Source organism: Mycothermus thermophilus (assembly GCF_041956435.1).
Source record: "Mycothermus thermophilus strain CBS 625.91 unplaced genomic scaffold VTJ04scaffold_1, whole genome shotgun sequence".
Classification (NCBI taxonomy): domain Eukaryota; kingdom Fungi; phylum Ascomycota; class Sordariomycetes; order Sordariales; family Chaetomiaceae; genus Mycothermus; species Mycothermus thermophilus.
The window spans coordinates 4,903,299-4,913,779 of NW_027191427.1; the positions used below are offsets into that span (position 1 = coordinate 4,903,299).

The following is a 10,481-nucleotide window of genomic DNA, read 5'->3' on the forward strand; positions in this document are numbered from 1 at the left end:
TTGTGAGCACCCTGGCCGACATGTCTGAGACGTTTTCGGCCCAAGGGGCGAGCATCTGGAAGTGGGTGTGACGGCTTTACAGGTAGTTGTTTTGCTTCCAGTGTTGGGATGGTAAGCGATGGAAAACTGAAGCAGAAAGAAGCAGCGATTATGACCAGGCGGTGTTCTCTGTATTCCTATTTACGCTGGAGTTATCCGGTCGAGGCGTTTTGGGATATTGGTTCAGTTAGACTGGGGGAGGGAGGGGGGCGGGCAAGTGGAAGTAACCGATCCATGGTAGGGTAGGCCTCAGCTATGTATGAGGAGAGAATAAGCCGGGGTTTCTCGACCTCTATTATTTGACAGCGCATGCGCAAGGCCCAAGACACACGCAATTCCTAACTATGTCATCCGGTCAAATACTCGTCTATGATGATATGCTTGTGCAATTCCCAATGACAGACCCAAGTCAACAGAAACCAGGTTTGTTCCCTCAACTACAACTCACAAAAAAATCGCCACCCTCGCAAAAACGCTTGGAACATGAACCACCCTCCTTACGCCTGCTACCTCCTCGCTTGCAACGGCCTGGCCTCCCGCCTGCCATCCTCCTCCTCTCCCTCGTCCGAATCATCGTCGCTATCCCCAATGACATGATGCTCCGTCTCCTCGGAGCTATCCCTCTTCCCCGTCCCCGGCGCGGGCAGCTTCTCGCTCACGCGAATCGGCGATCCGCTACCAGACGACCCGGACCCGGACGCAGGCTGGTCGCGATACGGAGCCAACCCGCCAGCGCCTTCATCCTCGTCCTCGTCGCTGTCCCCGGCGAACGCATCATACAACTCGCCGCCCCTCGTCCTGCGCTTCGAGCCCTTCCTCCCGCCGGCTGCGAGCCCTTTCTCCGCGGTGCCGGCCTGCGCGCCGCCGCGATCGGCATCGTCGTCATCGTCGTCGTGATCGTGGTCGTCGTCGTCCAGCAACTCGAATTCGTAGTCGTTCCTCGGGTTGCTGCGCAGGCGCTTGCGGCGGGCGAGCCAGAAGTAGACGCCCAGGCCGGAGCAGAAGAGCACGATGAGCACGAGCGAGCCGTAGATCCACGCCTGGGTGGCGGCGCTGACGCCGAAGGTGGGCAGGAAGGAAGGGAGCCAGGTGGAGTTGCCGGACGCGGCCGAGGACTCTTGGGCGCCGGGGGCGTCGGTTGCGTCCGACCCCGATGGCTTGGGCTTGACTGGGCGATTGGGGACGTCGGTTGCGTCGGTGGGGCCGGCCGCGTCGGAGGCCGGGGAGCCGGTGGGCAAGGCGGTGGTGGTAGCGGGCAGCGAGGTGGTGGCGATGATGGCGTGGTCGTTGTCGTCCTCTTCGGTGGGCATGGGAAGGAGGGTGGCTTTGGATGGGTCGCGCGACTCGCCCCAAAGCTTGAGGTGCCAGTCGATGAAGCGGCCCGTGTGCTGGTTGACGAGGGTGTCGCGGACGATGATGGTCCACTTGCCGACACCAGTTTCACCCCTTGAAATGTCAATGTCAGAGCTGGATGCGATGGAAAGAGAGGGATGGAGAGATATTGCTTACCAGTGAGCCACACTCATGAAGGTCCAGTCGTCGTAGCCCTCGGTCGAGTCGTCGAACTTGCGCGTGACGGACAGGTGGCTGATGACCTTGCCAGGGGAGATGAGATCGACGCTCAGGTCGCCGCGGCGGCCGTGCTCAACGTTCATGGTGACAGTGACGTGCTCGACACGCTCCAGGTTGGCCTCCTTCAGCATGGCTTCAGTGACCTCGAAGGAGACCATGATGCCTTGGTCGCCCTGGGGAATGTCCTTGTTGACGTGGATCCACGGGGAGAAGAACCAGGCCTGCGGCTTCACCTTCTTCCACTTCTTGGCAGCCTCGACAATGGCATACGAGTCGATTTTACCATAACCGTAGGTGTGACTGAACTTCTTGCCGATGGTGGTATTTTGCCAGTCCTCCTCGTGGAGGTTGACAGGCACCGCCGTGTCCATGGCAAGGTATTGCATGTCACGCCACGAGAGATCCGGGCGCACCTGAAGGACGAGAGCGAAGATGCCAGCTGCGAGCGGCGCGGCGGCGGACGTTCCCCCATGCCCATTGGAGCAGACATTCTGACCCACGTCGGTGGTGTGAATGGCATCGCCCGAGCCGCTCGAGTAGGTGACAACAAGACCCGCTGAGCACTTTTCCGAGTAGTAAGGGTGCAGCCCCTTCCGGTCGATGGCGCCGACCGTGATGCTGTAGATGCTGTTGGTATATCCGTCGAAGTTGCAATTGTCGTCGTTCTGAGCACCGTTTCCGCTGGCAAAGACGTAGATGGAGCCGAGCCCACCACGGCCATTCTGGACGCCGTTGAGCATAGCACGGCGAATCAGAATGCCCGGGGCGTCCATGCTCTTGCCGTCGTCGGGCGGTCCCCACGAGCAAGAGTAGATTTGGTTGTGCTGGAAGTCGTAATTCATGGCGATGGCCTCGTCGGCGTCCGAGATGAGCTTGGACAAGATACGGATACCGGCAACTTTCGAGTCGTAGGCCACACCAACGCCGCACGCGTTATTGCGTCCGGCGGCCACTTCGCCGGCACAGCGGGTGCCGTGGCGATCATCCGAAAGACGTGGACGAGGTTCGTCCGTCTTGTCGTTGAAGTCGTACGAGCCGGCCGCGTAATAATTGTCGCGGAGGTCGTCGCTGTACATGTCGAGGCCATCGTCGACGATGGCGACGGTGGCATTCTTGCCCGTGATACCCTGCAGCCACACGCTCGACACGTTGACATCGTGGCCGGTCTGGACCGTGTTGAAAAGGTGCCACTGCTCATGGAATATGGGGTCCTTGATGTCGAGGCGTTCGGCGAGTGCCTTCTGTGCGTCGACGGCGGCCTGGACGGGCTGGTCCTGGCCGAGGGCACTAGCAAACTCGGGCAGTAGGCCTTGGCGCGGCGGGATGACGCGCTTCTCCCAGGGCTTCCGCAGAGCCTGTTTCTCGGAGAAGAGGACGCCGTCCAGCGGGTGCCTCTCGCCCAGGGATCGCCTGCGGCGGCGGCGGGCCAGCGCGCGCTTCACAACATCGTGTTCTGACTTGCCGGCGGCGAAGATGTGGTGATCCCGGAGCTCGCCAAGAGGACCCTCGTGGGTAAGGCCTAAGCTGCGGGCGACTTCTCGCGGCGAGGTTTCGGCATCGAGATGCAGCACGTAGTAGTCGTTGGCATCCCAATTTCGCGGGAGGACGTGCGAGGCCGAGGCGAGGACGGCAAGACCCAGCAGGGCGCTGGACCAGACCTTCATGGTTGCGTATGGGGGAGGCAGGACACCTCAGGAATATCGGCAACTGTCGGCGCGGACCATACGGCGAGCGTGCAAACGAGTGTAGAACGTCGTCGAGTTCTCGATGTGTTGGACTTGGTTAAGTTGGTCCAAGTTGAGGCGGAAGGCAGGCTGCGTTCCTGCGTCGAAGTGGACAATGGCAGACCAGCAACCAGGGACAGGGGATGATCTCGAAACAAGGCCCAGACAGATACTTGCACTTCAAGTGGCGACTCGGGTCTGAGTGAGTCGGCGCGCGCCTGGTGCAACTCTTTTTTCCATGCGGCGTTGAGAGGACGAGTGTCTTCTCTTGTCTTTCTTGAATTCCGTGGATGAATTTCCTCCGTCAGCCGGAGTCCTTAAGCAAAGGTGGCCTCGAGACTGAAGGACAAAAAGATGCAAAGGGCCACGCACACATCACTCCGTGTTTGGCTGAGCCAAGAGTTGCCAGTCCTGGTAAGATTCCGAAAAGGGGCATGTATAAGCCACCGTTCCTGGCCAACCAACAACGGCACGCCACAGCTTGGCTGGGTGTTTGGCGGTGATGATGACGGTATCGTACGCAGCACAGCCATGTATTTTACGGGCTGCGTAATCCAAGCCCAGATTGACCCGGTCTCAACCCACCTTAGGCTACTAAATTAAGGTCGGGATTACTCTACAAATACTCCGTCGGTGATTGAATCCATGAGGGGATTTATACGAAGACGACGTAACTCTATACTGGCTGGGTGTGTGGCGGATAGGAGTTTGTGTTTGCTCAAAGCCAAGGAATCGGCGGCTGAGAGTCATGACCCTACACAGCAGGTGGAAATGTGATAGGTCGTACCATGGACCTTTTCTTCCGGATAACTGCTCGGGTGCCTACCGACGAAGTACTGAGTCCAGGTTTCAACAATTACATTCGACATGTCGACACTGACATGAGTTGATTGTAGGTATGTACGCTGCGGATACATCGTACCTACCTGAGTGCTTGAGGTTGCAGCGGGCGGGATCTGTCGTAGACGCGACGGTCAGCATCTACCCTGTACCTGAGGATCCACATGCAATGTTGTAGGCAGCCGCAAACAGTCAGGCAGATTGTTGCTTGTGAAAATGGGGAGAAGGAGCATCTCAGGTGTCCAATTCATCGAGGCAGTCTTGCCCAGACGGAAGTCAGATGGAGGCAGTTTCATGCCAGCCTACTCCGTAGGTCTCTCGTCTCTCAAGCATTGGGGTTTCTGACCTTTCAGGTTCTGATAACCCCAACACCTCAAAACACTCTCCAATCTGGCCAGTCAGCCACCCCTCCTCAGGGGTTTGCCACAAAATCCAAGGTACGGAGCCCAATTGACGGCGGCCTATCCATGAGAGTTCGTCTCGTGGCCATGTGCACGCCATGTGCGTCTGATTTGGAATGCCGGGCGTCTGCTCGCCTCGGGTTGGCGTCGAGGCATCACGGATACTTTATGTATGTATGTATTATCGCAGAGTATCACCAGCATTGGGTACGGGGCACTGCGTCACACAACCATGGCTGGCCCGGCCTCAAACCCAATGGACCGTTCAACCGTCCGAGGCTCGTCTTCTTTTTGGTCAATTGTGGCCAGCCACCGGTATTTCGCCCTGCTCAAACATCTGGACGATGCGGGTTTCCCGCCTTCTGATTTTCTGCATCCACCGCCATGGCTGGTGATGTGCACCCCTGTCCACCCCAGCCCAACCTCGCCAAGCTGCGATCTGCCCGCCCAAAGGTCTCTCCAACCGAGCCCGACCCGGCTCTCCGCTGTCCACTCGATGCGCTCAATTTGTGCTCAGGGCAGGGTGGGATTCCCGCCGCCGCCAGCTTGACCTGCTCCTTGCAGCTGCTTCACATCGGTCCCGGCCAACCTCCCCGCCGCCTTGCCTGACCCAGGGCCACGGACGCTCGGCGCCTCATATTATAACTAGTTGGCAGGTCCCGCCGCGCGCGCTGGTCATGCTTTTGGTCGAGACCGCTGCGCATGTGTCTGCCGAACATTGGTTGCTCCGGCCATGGCAACCTGCAGCTAACTGACGAATGGCCGCCTCGGTGCTGCTGCCATTGATTTCTGGCCAACCCATCAGAACACTTGCTCTCCGCAAAATCCTCTAGAAAAAAAGGCACCCAGTCGAAACGGCCCGGCCCCACGAACGAGTGGACAGCACACCATCACGAAAGCGGTGACATCAGGATAGCCTAGCGGCCTGACAGCCCTAAATCGTTCGCCAGCCCAACCGCCAACATGTCGGCTTCCTACTGGAGCCAACTCCCTGGAGCCACGAGTGGCCAAACCAGAGCCCGTCGCCTGTCCGATTCAATGGACGCCGCTCCGGACAATCGCTCGTCATTGGATGCCCCGGCCTCGGGTTCCTCGGCGGCGAATCGCGTTTCCGTTCAGACTACAAAGTCAGACGCGCCGACCGAGTCGACCATGAGCCCGTTCGTGTCGCCCACCGCCTCGAGTTTCCAGGGCCACGGACTGACACCTCGCCCCCCATCCTTGCCGTACGGCTCGACCCAGTATCCGCCCGAGTTAATTGAGAACCGACGACGACGACGCAGCCGCAATCAAGAGCTGGACGACGACTATGCCGCTCTAGCCGCCGGTCCACCCCCACCCGCCGCTCCCGACGCTCCCCCAGCGCCCTCCTCAACCACCAGGTATCCGCCTCCAGCCGGAGGACACTCTCGCAGGATGTCAATGGACGACGACGACTTCCGTAGGCCGCCGGCCGCGACCACTCGTAAGGACGGCCGGGTCGGCCTCGAAGAATCTGCCATGCCACGAACCCAACGAGTTGTCACGGACCCCGCCCGCGGCAGGACGCCTCCTCTGCCCAATGGCCGCCGGAGGTCGGCGGCCGAGCAGTCTCTCCAGAAGAGTGCCCGCCGCACCGCGGCCAACGCTGCTGCCCGGAACAAGGCGCTATCTGAGGTCCGTTCCCCGCTACAGAAGCTGGAGCAGACGCTCGACAACATCACCAAAGAGGACAAACGGGCCCGCGTCGAGGCTGCCGAGCGCGCGGCTCGTGAGAGAGCCGCTGCAAGGGACGCCGATGTGGCCCCTCGGAGCGCCCCGCGGCATCACGATGGGCCCCTCTCCCAGAATCCGCCTGACGAACCACGAAAGCAGCCACCCACCGTGACCGACCAAACACCGGCCCGCCCTCCGGTCCCTGTGGCCACAGATCCGGGACTCCAGCGAAATCTCAGCTTCCGGGAGCGCGCTGCGAGGAGTGACATGAAGCCGCCCAATGGCTTCGAACCTCCGGAGGTTCCCCACCAGCCGACTGGCCGCACCCAGCCAAAGAGCGGAAACAAGCTCAAAAAGAATCCTCAAGCAGAGCCATGGCCGAATCGTAGCACGGAATCAGACATTCACAAGACAGACGTGCCTCCTACCCAAAAGCCCGGCGCGTCTCAGGACGACTCAGATGACGACTTGGAGTATGTGCCCGCAAAGCTGAAGAAGTCGCCAGGTCAAAAGAAGGTCGACCAGATCCTCGGGCGGTATTCGAGCGGTGATTCCCCTCGCGAGGAACGTGAAAGTACACGGCAGCGTCTGGCAGACTTCGTTCACCGCAACCGCGACAGAAACCAGGATGTCCAGGACACCTATCAGCCGCCACCGCGCCTGGACGAGTGGAAGAAAGCGACGGTCGGAGCTTTGACGGGGGCGCTGCTTGACCTGGACGAAGTGCCTCCTGCGGTCCCTGCTCCTCCTGTTGCTGACAAGAATGCGGCGTGGTGGGAAAGGCCACAGTCGCGGCACCGCAGCGGCAGCCTATCGAGCCGCCCTGTCAAGGCCGAGGCCTTCGAAGGCGAGTATGCAGAGACCAATGGTATGCGCTTCCCCGGCCATCAGGCCATCTTCCCCAGCATCTCCTCTGTGCAGAGCGGTGATCCTGCTCTCGTGTCTACGAGCGAAATCGCCAGCGGGCTACCATTCGAGCCCCAGCATCTGGCTGCTGCATCCAGGCGGGCGAGGGCCCGAGCGCGGCGATGGGACGAGCTTCGACCATTCAGCCCGAATCCCTCGGCCGCCGCCAACGACTCTCAAGACAGCCTGGATTGCTTCTCGTTGAGCAGCAACGACGCCTGCTTTTCTCACCATGCCCTTTCCTACACCAGTACAACGCACCCTGTTCCCTCCATCCTTCTAGGACTTTGGTCACCCAATGATGCTAACTCATCTGCGCAGCTCCTACTCGCTTTAAGCCGCCACTTCATCTCAAGTGCGGTCCGTTGCTGCGTTTCTGTGGTATCCGGCGCGAACGACTGCCTGGTCGAACGGCGCGCGATGGCACCCCGCTGGAACGCGAGATTTGGCGTGGTTCCGTCATGATTGTCACGACCGACGCAGACTCGTCGTACGACATCGCGCCGACGCTGCGCTTGTTCGCCCAGCCCATCGAGTTGTTGCCGCCACCGCCGCGCATGATTCGCGGCGATGAGCCACTAGCCCCGGAGTTCGTCGATCCCATCGCGGGCCACCCGAAGCTCGGGCGCAAGGGCGAGACGCTGTACGTGCGGCCCGTCGACCACCTCGAGGAGGGCCGTGACCTGTCGCGCGACGAGACAGACGACGGCCTGTTCGAGAAGACGCGGAGTCCCCCTGACGTGCCTCTGGCAAAGGGCGTCACGGACCCTCCTGGCTCGTTCGCCGCACGGCGCAAGCGCGCCGCGGCCGATGGCGAGAAGCTCGGCAAGTACCGTGATGTGCGCGGGTTCCGTCTGCATCGCGAACGCGGCTACACCTTCTGGCGCTTCAACATTGAGGTGGAGCTGCGCGACCGCCAGCAGCGCATCGCATACCGCATCAACCGTGGTCCATCGACGGGCTTCTGGGTGCCAGCTCGCGGCCAGAGCATGAACATCATGTTTTACAGCTGCAATGGCTTCAGCATCAACGTCAACACCAACGAGTTCAGCGGGCCCGATCCCCTGTGGCGAGATGTGCTCAATACGCACCAGAGCCAACCGTTCCATGTCATGATCGGTGGCGGTGATCAGATTTACAACGATCTCTGCATGCAGGATGTCCCTCTCTTCAGGGATTGGTTGACCATCAAGAATCCGCTGCACAAGCACAACGCGCCCTTCACTGCCGAGATGCGTGAACAACTCGAGCACTTCTATCTCGAGCGCTACGCGGCCTGCTTCTCCCAGGGTCTGTTCGCCATGGCCAACTCCCAAATTCCCATGGTCAACATGTGGGATGACCATGACATCATCGACGGCTACGGATCGTATCCGCATCACTTCATGAATTCGCCCGTCTTCTCGGGTCTCGGTAACGTTGCCTTCAAGTACTACATGCTTTTCCAGCACCAAACCATCGTCGACGAGACCGAGAAGACAGAGCCGAGTTGGATCCTCGGCGTCAAGCCGGGGCCCTACATCCACGAGCTTAGCCGCAGCATGTTCATGTCACTGGGCGGCCGCATGGCTCTGCTTGCCGTCGACGCTCGCACCGAGCGCACCCGCCAGGAGGTCATGTGCGAGGATTCGTGGAAGAAGATCATGGACCGCTGCTATGCCGAGATCGACAAGGGCAAGATCGATCATCTCCTAGTGCTGTTGCCTGTGCCCATCGCTTACCCCCGCCTGGTGTGGTTGGAGAATATGTAAGTGATGAGCCCTGGTTGAGTAACGATGACATTCTGCTGACTCTCACAGTTTGACCTCGCGCGTCATGGACCCGGTCAAAGCGCTCGCCAAGCTGGGCATGTTTGGTGGGCTCCTCAACCGCTTCGATGGTGGCGTGGAGGTGCTTGATGACCTGGACGACCACTGGACAGCCAAGAGCCACAAGCGCGAGCGCAGTATCGTCGTCGAGGACCTGCAGGACTTGGCTGCCGACAAGTCTGTCCGGGTGACGATTCTAAGCGGCGATGTGCACCTGGCAGCGGTTGGCCAGTTCTACTCCAACCCCAAGTTTGGCCTCCCCAAGCACAAGGACTTCCGCTACATGCCCAACATCATCTCGTCAGCCATCGTCAACGCGCCGCCGCCCGATCTGCTCGCCGATGTTCTCAACAAGCGCAACAAGGTCCACCACTTCGACAAGGAAACGGACGAGGATATGATTCCGCTGTTCGCCCACGGCGTTGATGGTAAGCCGCGCAGCAACAAGCACCTGCTGCCGCATCGTAACTGGTGCTCCATCCGCGAGTACGTTCCGGGTCACACGCCACCGCCGAGCGCAGACGCCTCAGTCGACCAGCTTCCGGCGTCGCCAACTTCAACCAAACTTGGTGGTCCCACCGGTCTGGGCCGGAGGGGTAGCCTCTTGCGCAAGCTGTCGAAGTCCAGGCCAGCAGATGCCGACGGCTTCCGTGATCGCTCTCGGCCTCCAGTCTCCGGGGGCTTGTTGAGGTCGCTGTCGCGCCGTTCAGGCATCAGGAGCGCCGACGAGGTTGGCAAACCGGTACCGCAACCCGGTCTCACGCGAACACTGTCGAGTGCGTCGGTCGCAAGCCGCATCGGTGGGCTCTTCCGCCGGCGCAGCACGTCTGCCAGGCAGGAAAGCGAGGGGGTCGACGGAGGCAGGTGGAACCAAGAGACGGATGATGTTGGCATTCGCGGCGGTCTCGGGCCGGACTTTTCGGATGAGTTCAACCCAGGCGACGAGGCCCTCTTCACGGCCAAGCAGCAGCATCGCAACCACTATCACGACCATCATCACCAGCACTCGGATGCCAACCCGCCTCCGGTGCCTCCTAAGCCTGTCACGACCACGGTGGCAGCGACGGGCGCCACGCCTATGGTTGCATTCTCGACGCGTTCCCAGCCGCACTCGCAGAGCAGCCACCCGCAGACGACGAGTGACGACGACTCGAACTTCACGCCCAAGCCGTTCCTCCGCACCCCGACGACGCTTTCGACGCGGCAGCGGAAGGCGCTCGGCAAGCGCGACCCTACGGAGCTGGCGGTGGATCTGCGGGGCGCGATCGAGGTGACGCTCAACGTCGAGATCAGCCCGAAGGACCCCGGCGGAAGCACGGTGCCGTACCGGCTCGTGGTGCCGAAGCTGTGGTATGAGTATGAAAATGAAGAAGAGGAGGGGGCGCAGAGAGAGTCCGGGGAGGACCAGAGCGAGAGCATCGGCGAGGAGAGCGGGAAGAAGGTTGGAGGGATTAAGAGGTTGCTGAGCTTGAAGAAGAAAAGTGGGTGAAGGCGAG

At 60.6% G+C, this 10,481-nt stretch overlaps 2 protein-coding genes across 2 annotated transcripts; one reads left to right on the plus strand and one right to left on the minus strand.

Annotated features, from left to right (window-relative positions):
• Positions 1-545: 545 nt before the first annotated feature.
• Positions 546-3,275, minus strand: VTJ04DRAFT_1838 (uncharacterized protein; the record flags this gene model as incomplete). The annotated part of the gene is made up of 2 exons (XM_069359569.1): positions 546-1,485; positions 1,549-3,275. The coding sequence occupies 2 exons, from the start codon at positions 3,273-3,275 to the stop codon at positions 546-548; spliced, it is 2,667 nt and encodes an 888-aa protein (XP_069224446.1).
• A 2,339-nt stretch (positions 3,276-5,614) lies between these two features.
• VTJ04DRAFT_1839 (uncharacterized protein) lies at positions 5,615-10,474 on the plus strand (the record flags this gene model as incomplete). The annotated part of the gene is made up of 3 exons (XM_069359570.1): positions 5,615-7,139; positions 7,499-8,924; positions 8,977-10,474. 3 exons carry the CDS (start codon positions 5,615-5,617, stop codon positions 10,472-10,474), a joined length of 4,449 nt encoding a protein of 1,482 aa, XP_069224447.1.
• Between the last annotated feature and the right edge of the window lie 7 nt (positions 10,475-10,481).